Consider the following 26,008-nt stretch of genomic DNA (forward strand, 5'->3'; position numbering starts at 1 on the left):
GTGCTCTAGGCACCCTGCAGCCCTTTTCAGTTCTGACTCTCAGCTATGCCCCAAGTTCCACTGCTTCTCTTTTGCCTTTTCACTTGCAGCAGCCCAATACTTGTGGGAAGGCAGGGCCCCTCTGGCCCCAAGACTAGGCTTCTTTTGGCAGGGAGAGTCTCTAGGATGTGTTTCTGCCTGTCTCTTCCTCTGGTGTTGCTTGGATCTACCCTGATACAGATGCTATCAGAGCAATATCCTCATCTCCTAACAGGAAGAGGGGACAGACTATAAAACATCATCTTCAAAGCACAATAAAACTACCAAAGTAACTTATTGGACATCACCCATAGTGAGGAGTTCCTACAGTTAATCTATTACAATATAAAAAGTGCTGGGGAAGTAAAAACATGATACCACCTACACCAATATTTTTTCTGTAGTGCCCACAGATGCATAATTTGAATATTAAATTCTTAAAAAGGATTTTTCACACCTCACTTTGCCAGGGAAGGAAAACATTAGGGGGTGGAATTCTCTAGTTTCTAAGTAAATATTTCTTTACTGTAGATGTTAAAAATGCCCTTAAAACATGTTTTCCACTCAATTTTCCACTCGGTTATATTAGGTTTGTGCTGGTAGATTACATTACACTGGCTTAAAACTGGTGTAACTTCATGGAGAATCAGGCCCAATATTTCTTTAAAGCACAATTTCTTTCACCTGTAATGTTATCAGGATGACTCAATGTAGTTTCTTATGGGGGTTGATCCTTCAGACACGAGTGAGCACAGTGCTTACTACCATGCCCACTGAATTTAATGGGACTACTCTTGATCACAAACAATGTGCTTCGTAATAAATATTTTCTGGATTGAGCCTGTAGTTATTATTGTTATTTTAATTGCCAATGCTTAGCTATTAAACATGAAAATTGTGCAGTTAAATTGGAAAACTTTCACCCCCCTTCAAACCTTATTGAAAGTTCATTGTAAGGTCACTCAAGACTAATGACAGATTAACAAGGCAGATGCCATCTTCATTAACTATCTGAATCAGAGTTCATATGATAAGAATATTTTCCTGTACTCTGACTGCATAAAAAAAAAGTGTGCAAAAGGCATTGTGCAATTTTAATTTTTAAGATTTTGTTTACTTTATATGAACATTTAAATATTAGGAAACGTCACTCGATGTATAAGGGCATATCTTGGGGTTTGTTATAAATTCTCAGTGTTTACTCCTCTATCCTCTTTGCTTTTTAGTAGCTGCTGTAATAGATCAGAAGAGGATCTTGCTGCTCTGTTCCCCAGTAGAAGTAGTAGGAACTTCAGTTTCTAATTGATGGTGCTTTTCTACTTCCATGGAACTCGGGTAAACCTGAAAAATGCCACTTTATCCAAAGATTACCCTTTCTTTCCCTCAGCAACTCAGACCCTAGGAGGGCTTTGGGTTGCAGAATGGGGATTGGATCATGCTGCTGACTATATCTAGATGGTGGGAACAACCTGAAAGCAGCAGTGATGGATCCTGCAGGAACTGCTGCCACCACAACCCTAACTCCCCAGGAACGGAAAGGAGTGATACCAAATGGAGCTATGGATTATCTCCCTGCGTGCATACTAGGCTATGTACTGCTGCGTACCCAGGCGTGAGAAAAAGGAGGGAACACCTGGCTGCCAATTCTTCCCCAAAGGCTGAGCAGGCAGGTCGTTCTTCATCGGCTACAAGGCTGTGGTAGTAATGGCTCCTTCTCCACCTGCCAAGAGGTCCTACTCTGCTGAAGAGGGATGGTGGCAGGCTAACACAGGGAGTGGCTTCTTTTTCAACATGGGAATCAGTAACCGAGCAGCTCTTGTTCTGGGGAGGACTGGTTGGTACTCCTACTTCCGCCCCTCCCCGCCTCCACCCCCCACAGGGAAAAGTCAAAGTGAACAATGGCAGAAGTTAGACATATGGGGCTTCATGGTGTCCCTCAAGTCTTGCCCCGATACTTACCATCCTTCAGCTCGGGAATGGAGATGGACTGATTACAATCCCATCTCATCTCTTTGGGCTCAACCTACCATGGAAAAGAGAGGGGTAGTGGAGGTGGCAGCAGCAATAGCTGCAAAAAGGTAAAGCTAAGTTTCTCATTCCTGTGACTGGTGAGCTGAGCAGCAGGAACCTCTTCTGAAGTCACAACTGGGTTGCTGCTGTTTTTTAGGAAGTTAGAGGGACAGATCAGTAAAGACTGAAAATAGAACAAAATAAAAAAAATGTATTATTTTACACACACACACACACACACACACACACACACACACACACACACACACACATCCCCACCCACCCACCCACCCAACATATTCTTTTCCTATACAAACCACAACGGTCTGTAGATCCAACACAGTTTCCTTATTTTAAAATCTTTAAATTTTCATCTGATTGAATCTAGCCATACCCTTAACATTTTTCCTAGAGGCCATAATTTTAAAAGACTCATCAGCTGTTGGGTGGGAAAGCCACCTTTGCCAAACCAGTTCCCTGAATTCCTTTATTACATCACCAAAAGCTCTCAAGCTTGGCTCTGTGAGAAAAGGAAAGCAATATAAACAGGAAAGAAAACCTTGAAGGAAATAGCCCAAAGCAAAGGAAGGAGAAGTTTGGGCTAAAAAGGAAATACAGGTTGCAGAACCATCACTGGAGATATACCCAAGATGAGGTTAGGTAAGTTGCAAGTGAGAATGCCATATAATGCAAGCTATCACACTGAATGGCTCTTCTAACCTCACCCTTTGATTCTGCGACACTTTGATAAAAACATTTAAATATGAAATAGTGTGATCTAGTGAATTAGCATAGTACTAGGAGCCCAAATCTCCTGTGTGCTAATGGAGGCTCAGCTACTGACTCCCTGTGTGACTTTAGCCAAGTCACTTATGCTGTGTCTCAATTTTGCTATTCTTAAATGAAGGTAATGTACTTACCTCACAAAGGTCTTAGTGAAGATTCATTATTATTTGTACAGTGCTTTGGAAAAATAAATCTAGGAACAGTTCTAGAGTTATGTATTTTGGATTTGTTCTAATACTACATTTAAAGATGTTTGTAGAAAGGTTGTTTAATCTAATGAGATTCAGTAGATTCGAGTGTCAAGACTGCTCTAAATGCTATGTGAAGTCATGGTCAAGCCTTAAAGTATCGTGGACTTTGATGTAGTGATAAAACAGAATCTTTGATGACGGAGGCTGCAAATTGCCCAGGGTAAATAGAGTGTATATTTTACAGTTTACTACTAAAAAGGTTCATTAGGTATATTACCAATGGCTGTCTCCAGCTTTCTCATAGTAATTTTCTGTATTTGCCACTGAAATTGGTAAAGGGGCACAACAAGAAGAAAAGTTGCTGGAGATTCTACATTTCCATTTTGGATGCCATCTCATCTATCACAGGCCTTTGGGGCAGTTGGATTCAGAGACCAAATAATTTATCTGAAAACCTAACTGTCCTTGTTTTTTAGTGTGAATTTAAAACCTAGTCCTGCCAAACTGCACATAAAACTCCAATTGAAGTTATTAGCAGGATAGGGCTCATGCTTCTTCAAGGGTTTTGTTTAAATGTAACTAAATAAGCATCACAATATAAGAAAATCAATTGCACCTCAGGTTAGCTATATCAGCATTCTAAATAACTTAAATTATTGCAATCACAAATGTACATAGCACATTCATCACTAAGAATCCCCAAGCACTGTAGAGATTTACCACTCTAAAAAGATACTGGCACTGATCCTGAGCTCCCCTTTGTGTGTACACCTTCACACATCTGCTCTTTTCCAGCCCTCGTGTCTGTATGCACAGGCAAGAGAATTTTCATATGTAAAACTATTTGTGCAAACTTGTGCACATGCAACAAAAGTTGGGGCAAGGCCTCAATAAAAACCAGGCCCACAGGAATCACCTCATTCACTACTGAAATGCAGCAGCTACTTAACAAGGTACAGAAATCTATACATCCATAAAAGACAGGAAGTGAAGAATACCAGGCGAAAAAATAAAGTAAAATCTCTGGCATTTTTGGCTCAATCACAGTAAGTACAGAACTATAGCATCCAATGAAGTGAGCTGTAGCTCACGAAAGCTTATGCTCAAATAAATTGGTTAGTCTCTAAGGTGCCACAAGTACTCCTTTTCTTTTTGCGAATACAGACTAACATGGCTGTTACTCTGAAACCTATGACTGAATATTTACTAGAGTACTATACTATAGCAATACAATGAAAAATGAGAGTGAGCAAGTTAAATAGGTTTTTCAACATTAAGGGCCTATCCTTTGGCACTATTCATGACAAGTACTCGTATTAGATCTGAAGGGAGCAAACAAAACAATCATGAAACTGAAAATAAAACAAACAGACTGTTGGGTGATGGGTACTCTGCTGTGAACCTGCACCTACATCTGGGCTGAAAATCCTTTCTGCCAAGCTTCTTACCTTTTTTATTTTTCTTCTAAATGTACTTTGAGCTATAGACCTGTCAGGAGGTAGACTGATGCCAGTACTTCAGCTTCCTGGTTGTCAGTTCAGATTCTAAATAACCTTTTGTCTTGTTATTCCAGAAACTAAATTACACATCCAGTGAAAAATATAATTATACCAGAAGGCCATGGATAGCATCTTAAAATACATAACAACAACAAGATAAATTAGGATTACCCATAGCTAATCCAAAATTTTCCATGGTCCCACATGGGCTATTATAAACCTATTCATAGTTGTTGACTTCTGTTTTGCAGCTAAAAAAAGACTATTATTAACAAAACTATAGTCCAAGTAGGATATGGGAAGAGTCTCATGAAAAATATATCCTCATTATTGCAATGGATCATAGAATCATAGAACTGGAAGGGACCCCGAGAAGCCATCTAGTTCAGTCCCTTGCACTCAAGGCAAGATTAGGTATTATCTAGACCAGGGGTGGGCAAACTACAGATCCGACCCATCACGGCTTTGGATCCGGCCGCCGGGATTGCCACCTTTGTGGCGCCTTGGGCCTCAAGCCAGTCCAGGAAGCAGCAGGCACCATGTCCCTGCAGCCTCTGGGGGAGAGGGGAGGCAGAGACCTCTGTGTGTGGCCCTCACCTGCAGGCACCGTCCCCGCAGCTCCCATTGGCCAGGAACGGGAAACCGTGGCTAATGGGAGCTTTGGGGAACATACCCACAGGCAAGGGCAGCAGCAGAGCCCTCTGCCCCCCCCAGGGGCCGCAGGGACGTGGTGCCAGCCGCTTCCGGGAACCGCACGCAGGGCCAGTGCGGGCAGGCAGGCAGCACCGCTGCCACCCCACACCTCAACCCCTTGCCACACCCTGCACCCCAACCCCCTAGCCTGAGCCCCCTCATACACCCTGCACTCCTCCTCTGCCCCAACCCCTTGCCCTGAGCCCCTTCCTGCACACTATACCCCCTCCCACACCCTGCACTCCCTCCCACACCCCAATCCCCTGCCTTAGCCCTACATTCATGGCCCTGCATGCAATTTCCCCATGCAGATGTGGCCCTCGGGCCAAAAAGTTTGCCCACCCCTGATCTAGATCATCCCTGACAGGTGTTTGTCCAACCTGCTCTTAAAAATCCCCAATGATGGAGATTCCACAACCTCCCTAGGCAATTTATTCCAGTGCTTAACCACTCTGACAACAAGTTTTTCCTAATGTCCAAACTAAACCGCCCATGCTGCAATTTAAGCCCATTGCTTCTTGTCCTATCCTCAGAGGTTAAGCAGAACAATTTTTCTCCCTGCTCCTTGTAACAACCTTTTATGTACTTGAAAACTGTTATGTCCCCTCTCAGTCTTCTCTTCTCCAGACTAAACAAACCCAATTTTTTCCAATCTTCCCTCATAGGTCATGTTTTCTAGACCTTTAATCATTTTTGTTGCTTTTCTCTGGACATTCTCCAATTTGTCCACATCTTTCCTGAAATGTGGCACCCTGAACTGGACACAAGAATCCAGTTGAGGCCTAATCAGCATGGGCTAAAGCGGAAGAATTACTTCTCATGTCTTGCTTATGATACTCCTGCTAATACATCCCAGAATGTTGTTTGCTTTTTTGGCAATAGTGTTACACTGTTGATTCATATTTAGCTTGTGATCCACTATGACCCCCAGATCTCTTTCCACAGTAGTCCTTTCTAGGCAGTCATTTCCCATTTTGTATGTGTGCAACTGATTGTTCCTTCCTAAGTGGAGTATTTTGCATTTGTCCTTATTGAATTTCATCCTATTTACTTCAGACCATTTCTCCAGTTTGTCCAGATAATTTTGAATTTTAATCCTATCCCCCAAAGCACTTGCAACCCCTCCCTGCTTGGTATCATCCACAAACTTTAGAAGTGTATTCTCTATGCCATTATCTAAAATCATTGATGAAGATATTGAACAGAATCAGACCCAGAACTCATCCCTGTGGGACCCCACTCATTATGCTCTTCCAGCATGACTGTGAACCACTGATAACTACTCTCTGGGAATGATTTTCCAACCAGTTATGCACCCACCTTATAGTAACTCCATCTAGGTTACATTCCCCTAGTTTGTTTATGAGAAGGTCATGCGAGACAGTATCAAAAGCTTTACTAAAGTTAAGATATACCACATCTACTGCTTACGCCCTATCTACAAGGCTGGTTACCTTGTCAAAGAAAGCTATAAGGTGGTTTGACATACTTTGTTCTTGACAAATCCATGCTATTATTTATCACCTTATTATCTTCTAGGTGTTTGCAAATTGATTGCTTAATTATTTGCTCCATAATCTTTCCAGTACAGAAATTAAGCTGACTGGACTGTAATTCCCCGGGTTGTCCTTATTTCCCTTATTATAGATGGGCCCTATATTTGCCCTTTTCAATATATTTAGCATTGACTTCCTTTCTGGCTGTTGCTTATGACAAGGACACAGAATTTAATATTCAATAACTGAGTTTTCAATAGTATTTGGATAAGAACAGTGATGCTAGTTTTCTAGACACATTTCCAGCTGGTTCTTCAAGAATAACTTTAGCTATTCAGTTAATTAGCTTTTTATTCGTTTGTATATTCATGTGAAATTGGTTGCAATGACCAGAATACCTTACTTTTTTCTGTGATTATTAGAATAATTAATATATCAGTACCTTACTGGATTCTTGTGTGTACTTGTAACAATACTACTATTCAAAACCTTAGCCGACCCTGGTAAGAAAAATTTATATTGTTTTTATTTTGCAGACATTCATAATTATAATCCAAATATTACATGTAATGGAAAATGGCAGGTTTTGGGTAAAAGAAATTTTAAAATCCCATATTCCTCATTTACAGAATGTTCATATGTTTATCTTTATTTAAAAATAAGGACTCACATTTTAGGTGTAATGCAGATGAGCAATAAGGTTTGAAAACATTTAAAATGTGGCTATTTTCTTTTAATTTGAAATTCTCTATCTCAAACATAATTATGAATGGCTGGAAAGTCATGTGTCTGCACTGCAAAGGAGTCTTCTGAAGTAGAGTACATATAAATATTCACTACGCAGTACTATCTCCAACCCTGGACATTATAACACTCCATTCTCAAGTATAATACTGAACTGTAGCTCAAAGGAATGTTATATTCTACTTATATCAATAAAACTCTGAATTCTGGAATCAGTCTAACTGGTTGACAGATATCTATTTCAAAACTGTCAAGTTAGTTCTACCTAATAGATGGTAAAAAAGTTAGGGCATCAAATCAGTCAATATAATGGGTCATAGCATGTTGTCATGTGCCTAGTACATATCTGCAAAAGAAGTGAGCATGTTATACACACCGCAACCGATAGGGAAAAAAAATACAAAAACCTTGCAATGTAAAGCTTCGGTCATTAAGTTGGTGGGTGAGAGGGCAGAAAGAAGACTGTGTGAGTTACTCATATCTAGTGCTTTCCGTGTGAAATTCACTCAGTGCGGACAGAAAAGGAGTACTTGTGGCATCTTAGAGACTAACTAATTTATTTGAGCATAAGCTTAAGTGAGCTACGGCTCACTTCGTAGCTCACGAAAGCTTATGCTCAAATAAATTTGTTAGTCTCTAAGGTGCCACAAGTACTCCTTTTCTTTTTGCGGATACAGACTAACACGGCTGCTACTCTGAAATAAGCGCAGAGAGACAGTACAAGATCTAAGTACCACCTATGTTACTAACCAAATAGAACTTCTGCCACTTTACTCTAAAGTGGAAAACACACATTAACAATCTTCTGAACAGCATTATATCAAAGCAATACAAATAGTGCATTGCATACAACTTCTCATGTGTACTAGATTATACCAAATTATTACTTTGCTTATTTGATCCATTCTAGATTCTACAAGTAAGCAAAGGAACAGACCACTTTCTTATTTACTACTACTTCAAAGTCTAAAAGTAACCAGATGGCTAGACCACAGTCCTTTAAAAGCACGTTCTCTTTGCTCTGATCCTGCTGTTTTGCTGCCAGCAGATTTTATTTCCAGCCATACTGGTTCTGCTCTAAACTCTAGAACTAAAACTATTCGGCTGGACAGATAGTTTGTCAGTGCATTACAGACCAGATAGATTTGCGAAACTGGACTAATTGAACTACTGTGGAATTGAAGGAAGATGTTTTCTCTAGTACCTAACGAAAAAAAAAAAGCTTAAAAATGAGATTATTTATAACAGCAGAAGTTCCCCAGATCTCTCTCCATATATTTAAACACACCAGTCTTATGAAGGCAAGCAAGCATTGTGCTCCAGGAGCAACTAGGGATCTGTGAAATGTGTGTGAAGGGGAGCAGATGTTATTTCACTGTCAGCATTCTAGCCTTTGTCTGCTACAGTCCTTTATTTCTTACAGCTTTATTGATCAGTTGGTAAAATAATACACATAGAAAACCTCCTGAACATGAACTAAAAACCTTGCTTGAAAATTGGCATAAATTCCTATTTGTGATATGAACCATTCTGGTTTCTCATGCAGTGAGACCACCAATTCTAAGGTTTGTGATGTCCTTAAGCAAAGTGGAAAATGTTCAGTCCTCACACCCTCTTAGTCCCCTGTGTCAGCTGCCCATAGTAGCTATGTCCCACCCCAGGCAATGAGTGGGGAATGGGCAGAGCCTTGACCAGGCCTTTACAAAGCAATGGCCAGTGTACCTTCGCCAGAGCACCAGGGAATGTTTGCTGTGTCAGATACAGGGCTATTGCAGGGTATGTCACCCTCTAACCCTCTCCCACAGCAGGGTCTACCTCCCATTCTGCTCCTGGGACAGCACAATAAACACATTGTCACATATACACACAGTGTGACAAAGCCACAGGTTAGCCCTAAACCTTCTACTCCCATTTAGAGTAGCCTGTTCTGTTCGTATGAGCCAGCACTGCACACGTCAAATGCTGTTGTCAAACCTGGTTTTAAAAGACGAATATTAATAAAGCAACCGCACTATTCTGGACTGTATGATAATTCCTATGTTTCTACTAGAACAGACCACTGATTCACCCAGCCTAACAGCCTCTTTCCAACAGTGGCCAGTATCAACTGTTTCAGAAGAAGGGGCAAGTACCCCTACAGAAGGCAGATCTGGAGCAATTTGCCTATAAGGAGTTTCTTCCTAATCCCCATTAATGGGAAGTTGGCTTATGCCCTGAAGTATGTGCCTATATATCCCTGCCAAAAAGAGGTTATTTTTAACTCCTTCTACTACTATAAAAGGTTATTTTTAACTCCTTCTACTACTCCTTCCACCCAGTCCTTTTTGAATTTGGCTACGCTCCAAGCCCCCATGATAATTGTGGCAATGGTTTCACAGGCTGCTTGCACACACTATGAAAAGGTATTTCCTATGATCAGTTTTTATGCACAGACTTTCCAAAGATAAGCTAATTATTTACTGTACTTATTCTCATTTTTAAATAGACAGGGAACTGTAGCACAGGAAGGCTGAGTGCTTTCCTGAGTTAACATGAATCAGTGATAGACCTGGAATAAAATACATGTCTCCCAACTCATAGTACTGTACTGGATTTACTAGACCACACCATCTTAAACATCCAATCATAAACCAAATAGTTGTAACTTCCTTTCACAGTGAAGTGAATTAAGGAGGGCAAGTAAGTCTCCTTCATTTAGCCCTTTTGGACAGGTTATATCTTCACACATGCAACCCTGCAAACAAGTTAAATGAATCAACTACAGCAATGCCTGTGTGTGTGACTGCCCTCACTGTTTAAGTAAATATCTGGGGGCTGGATTCTTGCATGAGATGATTACCATCCACATCTCTGATCGTAGTATATTTAAATAGCTAAAAATTAATTTAGAACCAACTTTGAGGTTGAACAGTAACCTTAAGGTCAAAGCAAGGCACTATGTGTTTGTTTCAATTCTTGTTTGTCAAAGCATTATACTTTAAGCAGGGTCAGTGATGAGCAAAATAAGCTATGTGGAGGGATGATCATTGGTAAAAATGTAACGTAGCCACAACTCCAAGTACTCATATTTTTACATCTGTACTATCTGTGGTGCTAATGGGCAAGCACCTACTAATATCAACTGATAAATGAATTAAACAATAGTCAAGTTTATGAAAACTCTTAAGTAAAGCTGCCACCTTGTGTTTAATTGGTGCAATTACACTCATTAATCATGTCTGCAGTGTTGTTAAAACCATGTTGGTCCCAGGATTCTGAGACAGACAAGGCAGGAGAGGTAATATCTTTTATTGAACCAATTTCTGTTGGTAAAAGAGACAGGTTTCCAGGCTCCACAGATCTGAAGAAGAGTTCTGTGGAGCCTGAAAGCTTGCCTCTTTCGCCAGAAGTCGGTCCAATAAAAGATATTACCTCACCCACCTTGTCTCATTCATAAGTCATCTCAGGTTTCAGAGTAGCATCCGTGTTAGCCTGTATTCGCAAAAAGAAAAGGAGTACTTGTGGCACCTTAGAGACTAACAAATTTATTTGAGCATAAGCTTTCGTGAGCTACAGCTCACTTCATCGGATGCATTCGGTGGAAAATACAGTGGGGAGATTTGTATACATAGAGAACATGAAACAATGGGTGTTACCACACACACTATAACGAGAGTGATCAGGTAAGGTGAGCTAATACCAGCGGGGGGGGAGGGACCTTTTGTAGTGATAATCAAGGTGGGCCATTTCCAGCAGTTGACAAGAACATCTGAGGAACAGTCGGGGGGAGGGGGGAAATAAACATGGGGAAATAGTTTTACTTTGTGTAATGACCCATCCACTCCCAGTCTTTATTCAAGCCTAAGTTAATTGTATCCAGTTTGCAAATTAAATTCCAATTCAGCAGTCTCTCATTTCAACTTTTAGGTCTGTAATCGAGTGATCAAAGAGATCAAAGAGATTGAAGAGTTCTCCAACTGGTTTTTGAAGGTTATAATTCTTGACATCTGATTTGTGTCCATTTATACTTTTACATAGAGACTGTCCAGTTTGACCAATGTACGTGGCAGAGGGGCACTGCTGGCACATGGTGGCATATATCACATTGGCAGATGCACAGGTGAACGAGCCTCTGATAGTGTGGCTGATGTGATTAGGCCCTATGATCGTATCCCCTGAATAGATATGTGGACACAGTTGGCAATGGGCTTTGTTGCAAGGATAGGTTCTTGGGTTAGTGGTTCTGTTGTGTGGTGTGTGGTTGCTGGTGAGTATTTGCTTCAGGTTGGGGGGCTGTCTGTAAGCAAGGACTGGCCTGTCTCCCAAGATCTGTGAGAGTGATGGGTCGTCCTTCAGGATAGGTTGTAGATCCTTGATGATGCGTTGGAGAGGTTTTAGTTGGGGGCTGGACGTGATGGCTAGTGGTGTTCTGTTATTTTCTTTGTTGGGCCTGTCCTGTAGTAGGTAACTTCTGGGTACTCTGCTGGCTCTGTCAATCTGTTTCTTCACTTCAGCAGGTGGGTATTGTAGGTGTAAGAATGCTTGATAGAGATTTTGTAGGTGTTTGTCTCTGTCTGAGGGGTTGGAGCAAATGCGGTTGTATCGAAGAGCTTGGCTGTAGAAAATGGATCGTGTGGTGTGGTCTGGATGAAAGCTGGAGGCATGTAGGTAGGCATAGCGGTCAGTAGGTTTCCGGTATAGGGTGGCGTTTATGTGACCATTGCTTATTAGCACAGTGTCCAGGAAATGGACCGCTTGTGTGGATTGGTCTAGGCTGAGGTTGATGGTGGGATGGAAATTGTTGAAATCATGGTGGAATTCGTCAAGGGCTTCTTTTCCATGGGTCCAGCTGATGATGATGTCATCAATGTAGCGCAAGTAGAGTAGGGGCATTAGGAGACAAGAGTTGAGGAAGTGTTGTTCTAAGTCAGCCATAAAAATGTTGGCATACTGTGGGGCCGTGCGGGTACCCATAGCAGTGCCGCTGATTTGAAGGTATACATTGTACCCAAATGTGAAATAGTTATGGGTGAAGACAAAGTCACAAAATTCAGCCACCAGGTTTGCCGTGACATTATCGGGGATACTGTTCCTGATGGCTTGTAGTCCATCTTTGTGTGGAATGTTGGTGTAGAGGGCTTCTACATCCACAGTGGCTAGGATGGTGATCTTGTAGTTTCCTCAGGAAGTCAGTGGTGTCTCGAAGATAGCTGGGAGTGCTGGTAGCGTAGGGCCTGAGGAGGGAGTCTACATAGCCAGACAATCATGCTGTCAGGGTGCCAATGCCTAAGATGATGAGGTGTCCAGGATTTCCAGGTTTATGGATTGTGGGTAGCAGATAGAATACCCCTGGTCGGGGTTCCAGGGGTGTGTCTGTGCAGATTTGTTCTTGTGCTTTTTCAGGGAGTTTCTTGAGCAAATGGTGTAGTTTCTTTTGGTAAGCCTCAGTGGGATCAGAGGGTAATGGCTTGTAGAAAGTGGTGATGGAGAGCTGCCTAGTAGCCTCTTGTTCATAATCCGACCTATTCATGGTGAGGACAGCACCTCCTTTGTCAGCCTTTTTGATTATGATGTCAGAGTTGTTTCTGAGGCTGTGGATGGCATTGTGTTCTGCACGGCTGAGGTTATGGGGCAAGTGATGATTATCACTACAAAAGGTTCTCCTCCCTCCCCCACCCCGCTCTCCTGCTGGTAATAGCTCACCTTACCTGATCACTCTTGTTACAGTGTGTACGGTAACACCCATTGTTTCATGTTCTCTATGTATGTAAATCTCCCCACTGTATTTTCCACTGAATGCATCCGATGAAGTGAGCTGTAGCTCACGAAAGCTTATGCGCAAATAAATTTGTTAGTCTCTAAGGTGCCACAACTACTCCTTTTCTTTTTGCATAAGTCATCTCAGTTGACTCTTACAAAGCTATTACATAGGAGATTCAGTCTTGTGCATCATGTGGGAATTAATAAATGTATCTAGAAAGACTTTTGTATTATCATCAAAATTGGCCTCCTTGCTCACTTTCTTCTTCTCTGGCTGTCCTCTGCAACTGTTTGGCTCTTTCCTAAAGGCTGACTGACTTGCACTACACCTCTTCCATACAGTCAATCCAAACTCCCCAATCTAGCTTTCTCTTTCTAGGCCAAAAGTTGTGGCTAGCAATTTAAAGAAGTCTCTTTAAACATATGATGGACCAATTATGGCAGTAGGGCTGCCAACGTTTCCACTGTGAGAAGCAAGAATCTTGAAGACAGTGGATGTAACTAATAAAAGATTGGGCATTATGCATGGGTCACTAATACCATGAGCTAAATTGTGTCCATCTGTACATGGATGCACAGGGGGAAGGAAGGAGGACAGGAGACTCAAGGAGCTTTTCTCCACTTCTTCATCCCTGCATAAGGGTCGAGCACAATCATTTTCAGAAGTAGCAGCACTGCTCCTGGCTGTGGCAGCCAGCTTTCTGAACATGGATGACTAGGTACCATGGCGATAGGCACCAGTATAAGAACCAAGGTGGATGAAAGGACAGGTAGATAGGGAAGGGGCCTTTCAAAGAGTGACCTTGAATGTTGTCCTTAGAGCTCTATCTAGCCAGAATCTTTCTGGGCTGCTGCTGCAGCATTCTCCCTCCTCACCCCATAGTGGCAAGTGGCTCAAACACTACAATCTGTTCCTATAGATATAGGAGGACAGACAGATCTTGACTAGTCCAATACAAGTAATAGATATGTTGCGTAGTACATATGTGTGGCCTGGGAATGTATGCTGTGGCCTGGGTCATACTCATAAAATCTAGCAACTTAGTCATTGCTTCTGCATAATTATACTGATCAGGAGGACATACTCAGAGTTGTTATGGATAGTTTATAAATTTCCAGAGATTACACACACACATACACACAGAGGAACATGATGTATGACTGTATCTCATTCATTCTTTTCGTTTACTAGTTTTGTTATTCTATCAAAAAACCCCAAAACAATCAAGTCTGACTTGCAATATTTATTCTTTAAAAACACTTGCTGCTTTCTGTTCACAGCTCTGTAACTCTGTAGGGCCAACAGTTTTAAAAAACAGGAGCCTATTGGATCAGAGACCTAGTTATTTTTTCTTTTAATATGGTATTGCTTTTTCTTAAGGAAGAAGAATAAGCCTTACAGAAGAGTAAACAAGAGGTTTACTCCTTTCCTTTCTGAAAATTGATACTATGTTTTGCTTTTCTTGAACTTTTACTTTTTGTTCCACCATTTCCTCTTTCCCCAAGCTTTATCAATAGTTGTTTAAAGCACCCTGAGTTTAAAAAAAAAGTCTCAGTTCACAATATGGTGAACTAGACATGCATCTTTTAGGACCAAAACTCATGACATCTAGCAAGTGATGAAATGAATGGCAATATGGCAATACCCCATGGAAAGCCGACATTAAAGATCATACAGTTTAAGAATATTCATAAGTAACTGCACAGGAGTTGGATCAGGGAGAACATTATACTGAGATACTTACAGGATAGCCAAATAAGTTACGACAAAAAAAAAGTCATTGGCAATATTTGCTTTCAAAATAAAATCAGAAGTATCTAAATGTTAGCCATTGTTCAAACATGCTCATTTTGACACTACTGCTGGAACCTCAGCTGGTGGAAACAAGGGTAGCTCTAATGACTTTAATGGAGCTATGCCAATTTACACCAACTGAGGATCTGGCCCTAAATCTGAATAGGCAGCAGTTCAGGGACACCTGTAAAAGTTTAGTGAATAGTCACATACAATGTCCCAGACATTCATGCACGAGAGTCAATATGGATTTTTAGCTACAAAGCAGCATTCTACTTTCCAGTGACTGAGCAAATGCAATGCTTAAGCTGGAGGCTGCTGCCCAGTGCATGTCACCCTTGTCAAGATTAAAACCTCAGGTGTGCATTTTATTTTAAAATCACCAATGTAGTCATATTTGCATATAATGTACAGTTCACTTTTTGAGGAATCTTTCTAATCACTCATGTGTTTGAAACAGAAAAAGGCCAAAAGGAAAAGATCAATAAATGTGTTCAACAGAGCACAGAGGCAGATAAAGTGCTGGTATTTGAAGAGGTAAACAATGGCCAATGGACTTGTGTTTAACAGCTTTATAAAAAGCCAACACTGTAGATTTATCAGTTTACTTGCAGAATTATTTCGATATTTTGACTTCAGGAAATATCAATCAACAGCTGATTTGTTTAGGTTTGGAAGGTATACCTCATTTGTGTTATCTGATTAAGTTTTTTTAAAGATTGGATTAAGAAAGACTTTTATAAAAACAATGTAGATACCTGTACTACAAGTACAGCTCCACTTGTTGAGCCTGATCGAAGGCCCAATGAAATCAGTGGGAGTCTTTCCATTAATTTCAATGGGCATCAGATTGGGCTCATTATCATTTTGTTATATCAGCTTTGTGAAGGGGGGTTGCACATAAAGTAACATATTAACTTTCCTACAACTTGCACAGTGCCTGAAGGAATAATCTCAGCACTGATTCAGCTTAAGGCACCAGAGACAAACCCTGCACTAACATCTTTAAGCCCGAAAAATGAAAACAGCAGCCGATTTCATTATTGTGCAGAGAGTACCAAGTTAGGTTATCAGCTCAGGGAAGTAATGCAAATAAATAATACATATGGAATCTCTTTTCTTGTTGATGCTCTTAACTTCTGTCACTGTTAATGTGAGTCACACAGGGCCCTTTTCAGCTCTCCTTAGACAGGAAAAACTGGTAGTTTTGCCTGTTTATAGAGTGCTGAAGAGGACTTCAGGGAAGCTTCCCCTCTTCTGCATGCACACAGCCAGACGGAAACAATGAAAAGAAATATTATGCATAACAAATTCAGGCAACAGAAAATATCCCATCTTTTACAAGAAAACAAAACAGGTCAAATGCAAAACAAGATGTTTATATTAAAGGCAAAAAACAATTCACTACCCAACTGTGGAATCAGTAAGTTTTCAATAAGGCATTATCTTGACTACAATGAAAATATAAAGTGACTTGCTAAAATTAATGTACTATTAAAACTACTGCATGCATACCCCCTCTTACATCCGGTAATATAATGTGAAAGGAGAATCTAGCTATATTAAATGAACATTAAACGTAAAAAATTATGTAGAGAAAAGATTAAGGTTGCATGATCAAGTGCTCAAATCAGGAAATACTGTAACTAGGGCTGCATGATCAGATACTGTATTATTTCTCAAATAGTATAATAGATCTATTTTTCTGCAGCCTTATACATCCACATGTAGCATCTTGCAGTACCAGGTACCAGTGTGTGTATTTCTTTATAATACTGTTGTTATAGGCAGAGCAGTAGTAATGACAATAGGCAGAAGGAAAGAGAACTTAATTCCACTTCTGCCCCCCACCAAAGAGTCACCATTTGTTTTTTGATATTTAAGCTTGATTGTAGGCTCCTGGCAGCTGTAAAAATGCCAAATACATTTTTGTCACTGTATATAATAAAATAATAATAATATTCTCTTTCTTATTCACTAGGTCTCAGAGGAACAGCACTACAATCACAGAAAATATGCAGCTGACGGCTATATCTGTCTAAGGGTTTTCTATTGCCACCCATCACTATAGTAATTGAGCATCCTCCATGTAAAAATCAATAGCAGCAGCAAAGTCCTAGTGAACTTCATGGACTTGCATATGTAGTTGACAATGTACCCCTAATAAAAGAGGCGCTGATGGCCTGTCTTCACAGTTTCTATCATCATTTTAACTTATCCTTCTTACTAGGTAGCTCAGAGTCAAGAGGTGAGGGGAATTAAGGAACTATAACAATATGCTGGGCTCAAATAACTAATGCTATTCTGAGCCAGAGCCTGCAAAGGGATCTGCATCCACAGACCCTTCTGCTCACATGGAGACCCTTTGACCTTTGCAGGATCAGAACCTCAGACAAGTTATTGTTCATATAAGTACTGTGTGTTGAAATGGTTGTAGTATTGATGAGATAGAAATATTTGTAGAAGCTAGTCTGAATGCAATCGCACCCACAGGAGCAACTCTTATATGAGCAGGGAGTGAGGACCTTCTCAGGTCTGATTCTGCCTTGTCCCAAATTCTGTGAAGTGATTTACAAATGTGCAAAGTGAGTGTGAAACAAAACCATTTAAATTTGGTAGAATTTTACACCCACTTTCCACTGGAGGAAGATGAATGGCAATGGAGAATAAAGTGAGACTTAAGAAATGGGATGCAGGATAAACTGGACGAAGGTGAGTTTGGGAACTGACCTCAAAAACAGGAATTTTGACAGATTTTAGTCTTATACCTGAGTTTTGCTACATATATAGGGGTAGTTTAGGAACTTCTAATTCAAAGCTAAACTAGTAGCTACCTTTATGCAGAACATATTTTAAAGTGATCTTTTCTCTCTTCCACAATATCACGACATTAGTTTGAGTCAATATCAGTTTATGACACTTATTTCTTCTGCATAGGAGAGATCTATCAACTTCTCGGTAATGTTTGATCAATATACTGTAGATGTGTTATCATTTATCTGTTTTTGTTTTGCTCATAACATGTAAATTAGTTCTATATATTTTACTAGATCAACAACAAATATTTTAAAAATTAGAGAAACTGGTTTTATTCACACTGTTACCAGATTTTCATTTCTTCATGAATTGTCCTAAGACATGAATTTTCCTAAGACAATTGTCCTAACTGTACCTAAGACAAAGCTAGCAAGCCATTCTGAAAATCAGCTCCTTCCCCAAATTGCATCTGAACTTTTTATAAGGTTTGACAGATTCAGATAGGCATCTCCTCCCTCCTGTGCAATCTTGTGAAGATCACTCCCTCTTGGTCTTTTAAAGAGTCTGTTGTGGCTCCCGGTTGGCAGAACAGTTCAAATCTAATAAAGGCAGGGCGGGGTGGGGGCGGGGGCGCAGAAGAGGGTTCCCCTGTTAGCAACATACAGCACACTCTGGTACACTTCTGAAAGGAAATCCTCAATATACATGAAATACTATCCAGACATCTGTCCCAGCTGAGACACTAGAGACCAGCTAGAATCCTGTGACAGACTCCCATGCTAGTGGGGGCTGCAGAAAATAAAGGATAAAGAAGGAAGAGAAGGCTAGAAGGTCCTGTTTAGTGTTGGTCAGGAGTGGGACTTGGGAGAAGTCCAGAGAAGGTGGGTGGGGAAAAGAGGAGTAGAAGGATGGGGTGGAGAAGCTTTCAAATGGGTCAGCTGAGCTTTGAATAATAATGCACATGTGTGGATGTTCTGTAAACTGAATCAAACCAGAGGTTTCCCGAGTTTGGCTATCTCCAGCTAATTCTGATTTACAGTAATGAAATGCTGTGATCTCAGTGAGATCTAGTTCCATAATCAGATTACATCTAAAATCAAATATACTTTGAGAACAATATACCTCAGTCTCAAACTGCCCGATTATTTTCTGTGGGAAAGCATGTGAGAGCAGCATGACTAATGACTACAATAGCACCCATTATTTTTTCCAGCAAAATTATTCTTCCTTTTTTGTCACCTGTTCCTGAATAGGAACAACTTTCTTATCTGTCTCACTATATTATTTTACTGGGATTTTTTTTCCTGCAGTAACCTAAGACCTTCCAGATTCCATAATATAATTGTCATTTCAGCTTTTCAATCTTATTGCAATATTAATTTTGGGCTCTGTCATTTGCACATAAATGCTTGGGACTTCCTTCCAGCAAAATGGGTAAAAAAGTTACGATGTCAAGCAGCAATATTTCAGCTTCTATGAAACAGAGCACCAATCAGGGACTGCTACGATCCTGCTGTTTAATGAAGTTTCTGAGCACAGCCCTTCATCATCTTTGCTCCAAATGTCAAGTTTTTCCTCACAGATTATGTGGGCTCCTTATTGTTACAAGCACATCTCACCAATTGCCTATAATCATAGAGCAATCTGTGTAGGCATTTTGTGATTGGACTCTAACAAACATACATTCCATATACAAACAATGCGTACGTTTGAATCAACTTATACACACTGAGCCTGATCCTACTTTCATTGAAGTCAACAGGTGTATTGCCATCAAGTGCAAAAGAGGAGGACTGGGCATTATAACTTTGCAGACACATTCTAATAATGCAAAAAGAAAAGGAGTACTTGTGGCACCTTAGAGACTAACTAATTTATTTGAGCATGAGCTTTCGTGAGCTACAGCTCACTTCATCAGATGCATACCGTGGAAACTGCAGCAGACTTTATATATACACAGAGAATATGAAACAATACCTCCTCCCACCCCACTGTCCTGCTGCAGTTACTTACAACTAGTCCTCTATCAAATTGATAGTTATAATGGAAAGAGACACCTAAACTTATTGCCATCATTTTGAAATGCAAAACCTTTTGAAGATATTTTCATAAATTTCGTATGACCTATACAGTATTAGAGGAAAAAATGTTCTCCTGGTCAGTAATATACAGAGCACTTAACAGAGTAATAAAAACTGTCATGTGATCATGGCAACACACAATTTCAGAACCGTATATTTTACTAATGAATGACTACTGTAAATTTCTTTTTTAAAAGAAGATTAATTGCTTATAGCAAGCAAACTTTTCTTCCAGCATTCATACTGTGAGCTGTTTATCTGCATCTTGCTATTGCATATTCTGTACTTGCCCAATGTGAAGAGTGTTCGATGAATAGAACAAATGCAGAATATGCAATAGCAATCCCCAGTATGGGTTGGAGAGGAACCCTAAGTATGCTCAATTATATAACGTTCCAATAAGGGTTTGTTCATTTTTTCATGGAATAAAGCTTCACAATCCCTATGTAAGTCCAAACAGGTTAAAATGACTGTCAATATTATCTATTTTGCTAAACTAGTATCTTGCAGAATTTATGTCCCCATCTTCTTCATTCTTAAAGAGTATTTAACCTCCGTTTGGATTAAACATGTTTTAACCCACTCTAAATAAAATGTGGCGAGTGCATGTCTACAAATCTTCCAGCTACTCAAATAGACAGAAAGAGGTTTGCATGATACTTAGTCATTATCAGGTATCTCAAAGGTAAACATTCTCTCAGGATTACTCCAAACAGGATTAGTAAAAATATACAAACAAAAACAGCTTAATTTGGCACATGAACCACCTCTCTTGTACTGTAATGGGCAGTACTCCACCAATTACAACCTCCCAGAATCCACATCACGGGAGTAGACAGGTACCTCAGGCAATTCCAAGTCATTCTATTCAAATTTGTGAATCCTCTTTCTAGATAGTGCCTCTGTGACAACCTTCCATTGACCTACCCAAAGGGGAAAAGGGCCTCTGGAATGACTGAGATGTTTAATAATTTCTGTTGTCAACACAGGACAAGAAAGAATGGATAGATCTCCTAAATAGCATAACAAATCTACTAAAGAAATGAATGCCTTGAGCACCAGTTTCACAGCTTTGGAAATGGTATCAATATGAAGTGAAATTTCACTTCAAAAAAACCTAATCTATGAGTACTGGGGCATAACCTGTACTGTGCCAAATTCTCAAGCCCTTTTGGGGAAATAATGAAAGTCTCTCTCCACTATTTTCTTTCCTAGCATTTCAGAAATGTTCAAAATATTCCAGGCAGCCCAATTATTCAAAACTTTCACCTCACCTGTTCACTCCAAAATGCCAAAGAAAACTCATCTTGTGCAAAATTCAATTATAGCCACATACAAGTCAAGTAATTTACTTCATAGAAATATGTCAACCTGAATGTTACTTTAGTTCTTTGTGGTTGCCTATCTTTTATTAGTGCTTTGGGTGGGTTTTGATTTGTGACTGAGACATATGCCTTGTATCTATAATGCTGTGCAACAAACCCCAAACAAAAGCGAAGTCTTTTGTACAACCAACCATGAGCCATTACTTCCCCAAGAAATTTTCCCTGGAATATTTTTTTTTTTTTAGGTGTAGCATGGAAATAAACCGAGCAAGCCAAAGGGAATCTAGCATCTTATTATTGTGCTTCTACAAAACTAAACTTATATTTTTCTGGTTTATTTCACAGCCCAATCCCTTTTTATCAGGGGTCAGACTGAGGAAAATAGGCAGTGGTACTCCTCCAAACTCCACCCATAATTGAAGTTATGCCCATCAACTTGTCCAAATAATGTAGTGATGAGCAGATGTCACTGTGATGGGCACTGTGTCTCAACACAAACAAAATAGAATAGGGGTGGATTTCCTCCACTAGAGATTAGGTAGCAAATTAAAGTGGCCTTCTCTGGTGGACCCTGCATGTGATGGTCATGGTGGGAATACTACTTGCTTTCCACCTAAGGATGAATGCCTCTGCTGGAGAGCTCAAATCCCCCATGTTGGGGATCTCAGATTTAAAAGCACTGGGGGAGCATAGAGGAAACTTCTACCTCGTTATGGGCATGCCTGGGGTCACACAGAGAGCAGGAACTCTTTTGCTGCAACAGCATCTCCTGAACCCTGCTGCTCATGAAGCCCCCATCCCTCTACTCCTTAGCACTAATGGCTCCTGCTCCTGACAGCTGGAAGGATTCTGACAGCAGCTCCTCCTCCTGCTCCCTCTCAGTAGTAGCAGCTCCCATTCTTGATCCCCCGGCAGGCAGCTGAGAGAGGTGAATGGGCATATACTGGCCCAATTCAAGCCCTGCTGTTTATCCATTAGCCAGGAATCTGCAAATGCAGCCACTGAAGGTCCCAACCTTGCAGGCATTTACTACAGTACTTACTTGCCATGAAGTTACAGAAGCATACAAATATTTATGGGATGAGGCCTAAGATCCCAAGCATTTCCTTTATGGATACACTTTGGGGACTTTGTATGTAAATAATGCTTCCTGACTCCCCCCCACCCCACCTCTTTTTACTTAGCTGAGTCTTCGTACAAAAAGGGCCCGATCCAACCCATATTGAAGTCAATAGGAGTCTTTCCATTGATTCCACTGGGAGTTGGATCAGACCCAAAGTCAGAAATGTTCAGATTTAGGCACAAATTCATAATTAGGCCTCTAAATCAGAGTAGTCCAATTTTCAGAGCTGCTAAGCAAGCACTCATCATTCTGCACCTCTAAAAGGCCATTTTTATTTAGGTAACTAACCTTAAGTACCCAAACTTGAAAATTTCAGCCAAAGTCCCAGTATGAAAGAGAATATGATCAGTTATGAAGAGAAGTAGATTAAAATAAAACCCTTTGAAGTGCTCAAGGGCATTGCAGCATATGAAAAATCAGAGATGACAAGAATTGCAACTAAGATTAAACTTTTTTTTTTAATAGCTTTGGTTTTGTTTCTAATTAGAGATACCATATTTCCGTAAGTTAAGGAATGTGTGTAGGATTTAGGACTGTAGTGGTTACTGATATTACACTAATGGCACATACTAATGTTTTAAAGTCACCATACTATTTGTCAAATATATTCTCAACACAAAAGAAACTGCTGACCCACTCATACAGAGAAAAGTCATGTTGTACTAAACTCTGCTTCTTATTACTCATTGTACCCCAAACAAAGTCAAAATATCAACTCTTGTGCCTGATTTAGCATTCAAAAACAGCCAGCATCCAATCACAGGAATCATCAGAATGAGCAGAACATCGGTCTCTAAACAATTCCTTCCCATATCTTAAAGAGACAAGGTGGGTGAGGTAATCTCTTATTTGGACCAACTTCCGTTGTTCCCCTAAAAAAAACCAAACAAACAAACAAAAAAAACCCCCACCATCTAAGTTATTCCAAATACTACAGTAGAACCTTAGAGTTACAAACACCAGAGTTACGAACTGACCAGTCAACCATATACCTCATTTGGAACGGAAAGTATGAAATCAAGAAGCAGAGACAAAAAAAAGCCAATACTGTACAGTATTGTGTTAAATGTAAACTACTAAAAAAAAGGGAAAGTTTAAAAAGAAGATTTGACAAGGTAAGGAAATTGTTTCTGTGCTTGTTTCATTTAAATTAAGATGGTTAAAAGCAGCATTTTTCTTCTGCAAAAGTTTCAAAGCTGCATTAAGTCAATGTTCAGTTGTAAAATTTTGAAAGAACAACCACAACGTTTTGTTCAGAGTTGCAAACATTTCAGAGTTATGAACATCCTTCATTCCCGAGGTGTTCATAACTCTGAGGTTCTACTGTATTACTGTCACTGGATTTGTGCTGAAATAGAATCTGAATCAGGGCTTTGTCACAACCTCGTTGTCCAAAGATCTTCTCTAGGCTGTGCGATTTTACTAAAAAGCCAGCATTATTAATCCAACTCATTTGCTACTGTGGATGACTATATTTGGATGCCACTTCATCTTATTCAAGAATAAGAGCTACTACAGAGAACAATTCCTATACTGCTGCAATTTGCCTATATCTGTCCTGTTTTACTGTGTGTCAGAAATCCAAACCAGTAACTGTTCAGTCAATGCTGATATGTAACCCATCACACAAAGTAACTTGCCTGGAAATGTCTTTTAGTGGGACAGACAGAGTCATCACGAAAATAATTATCTCTGCTATATTCATGTGTGATACATGTTATTTTCCAACAAATACAGTCACTGCTTCCCAAATATCAACTATCTCCCTTTACATTAAAATAATCTAAAACAGGATGCAGAAGTCCCCCCACAAATGAGAATGAGCTAATCCATCCAAAACATCTGCATCAGGAAGAAAGTTTTGTTTGGGCTACTTAGTGCATAGTCCACCTAGAAATGGGAAAAACCACACGTCACTGTTTACAACAGTGTTTATCATATTTAGTGTAATTCTTAATTTTATCTTTTTACCTGGTTACTATGCGGATGGAGTTCTCAAAGTATTAAGTTCTAGTTCACATACTGCTGTAGCATATCGTCAGGTAAGAGATGGCAAGAAAAATCCATTTTAACTCAGAAGAAAGAAAGAGAAAGAAAGAAGGCAAAGACAATACCCCACTTCAGACCCATTCACCAAAGGACTGGCAGAAAAGAGGAGCTTTGCACCATGCACTGGAAGGTAACAAACTTGAGCTCTGGTGAATGGCCAATGGGCACAAGTTCCACAGTCTGGGACCTGCCACTGAGAATGCCATGCCAACACCTCAGCTTGTCCCAGCCATTGTGTTGGTGCAAAAGGAAAAGCTGTTCCTATGGTAGTCAGGTCCCATACTACATGCATAAAATCATTTGTGTTGGTAGTGGATGGGAAGTTATCTTTTCAAAAGCCCCAACTGAACCGTAATTTCAAGTACACATGATTGGTTATCAGTCAGTTAACAGGATATAAACATTTCAATGGCTCAGGAGCACTTTAATGACAGCAAAATTAATAGTTATTAATTAATTAATTATTATTAAACACTTGTTTCCGTTTAGATTTTCAAACCATTAAAAATATACAGAAAGCAGTAGATTGGTTGCCATATAATACCAAATAGTTACCTTTTCAACTGGTGTATTTTCTTCACTTGTTACACTAGCTTTTCTTGATTCAGTTTTGGTTCTGCTCAGCCTTCGGGATACTTTTTCTCTAAGCAGAGTAGCATATCCAATGTGCTCATAGATGGGGTTTTTGGTCATTTTGGCAATATACTCAGAAGCCTTGGTTTCTATATACAGCGTTATCAAGCCATCTGTTACCAAATCATGGATAGATTCAAACCTTTTCTCCCCCACAAAGTGCTTCCCATCATAGAAAAGCCTGTAGTTTAAGGTCTGATTACCAAACCTGCATTAAAAAAAAAAAAAAAAGAGAGAAAGAGAATACAAAATATCAGAACAACCAGGAGACAGTCTTGCTGATTATACATACATTTTTAGGTCCTAATATTGCAAATGGATCTGTGTGGATGAGTCTCCCACAGAACCCCATTGTGCTCATGTGGATCTGACTGAAGGATTAAGGCCACCTAGTGTTTAACAAGCAATGCCACCCAGAAATGCATGCAGTTAGTCAGTATGTGCTCATCTTGAGGGGGCTGGCACAACACATCAGAGGGATGCTTATACTGATTGACAAAAGCCTATTCTGGACAAACACTGCTATTCATTTCCTACACTTTTCATACAGCAAGCACCACCAACTCTTGGTTCTGCTGACGGCCTTGTTTGTGCACCAATATAACTGATCAGGATGATCTCAGTATAATGTTCATAGCTGTGGAAAATCTCTTCTAGAAAATTTTTGTTACAGACATACCAAAGGGAGTAAAAAATTGGAAACTCTTTTTGCAGGTCCCACAAAAATAGTAATGTTTTTCAAACTTTAAATTTTTTTAATTTTGTTAAAGGTGATAGGATCTGGAGGATATTTCCCAACAAACTATAACAGTTTTAAGATGTACACAATTTTGCACTTAAGTAGCTTGATGTCTCTTTAAAAAGAAAGATGCTAAAGTAAACTTTAGATTTCTAATAATTTTATTTAGATTCAATATATAAAAGGACCCCGATCCAAGGTTTGAGGCAGCCTACCATTATTACTCACCTAATCAAAACTATCAGCATAAAAGTAATCATTTCACAGGAATTCAGCGAACCACCTACAGAGACTCCTTTCCACGCCATCATTGGGGGAACACACCTTTAG

At 39.9% G+C, this 26,008-nt stretch overlaps 1 protein-coding gene across 3 annotated transcripts in view; it reads right to left on the bottom strand.

The window, feature by feature from the left end:
• Positions 1 to 26,008, bottom strand: part of CHN2 (chimerin 2) — a 193,311-nt gene that overhangs the window by 64,682 nt on the left and 102,621 nt on the right. For all 3 annotated transcript variants that reach the window (XM_077811339.1, XM_077811337.1, XM_077811338.1), the window contains exon 6: positions 24,862 to 25,147. In XM_077811339.1, coding sequence (XP_077667465.1) covers positions 24,862 to 25,147 — 286 coding nt within the window. The remainder of the gene's footprint in view (positions 1 to 24,861; positions 25,148 to 26,008) is intronic.

Source organism: Eretmochelys imbricata, chromosome 2 (genome assembly GCF_965152235.1).
Source record: "Eretmochelys imbricata isolate rEreImb1 chromosome 2, rEreImb1.hap1, whole genome shotgun sequence".
In the NCBI taxonomy this organism is placed as follows: Eukaryota; Metazoa; Chordata; order Testudines; family Cheloniidae; genus Eretmochelys; species Eretmochelys imbricata.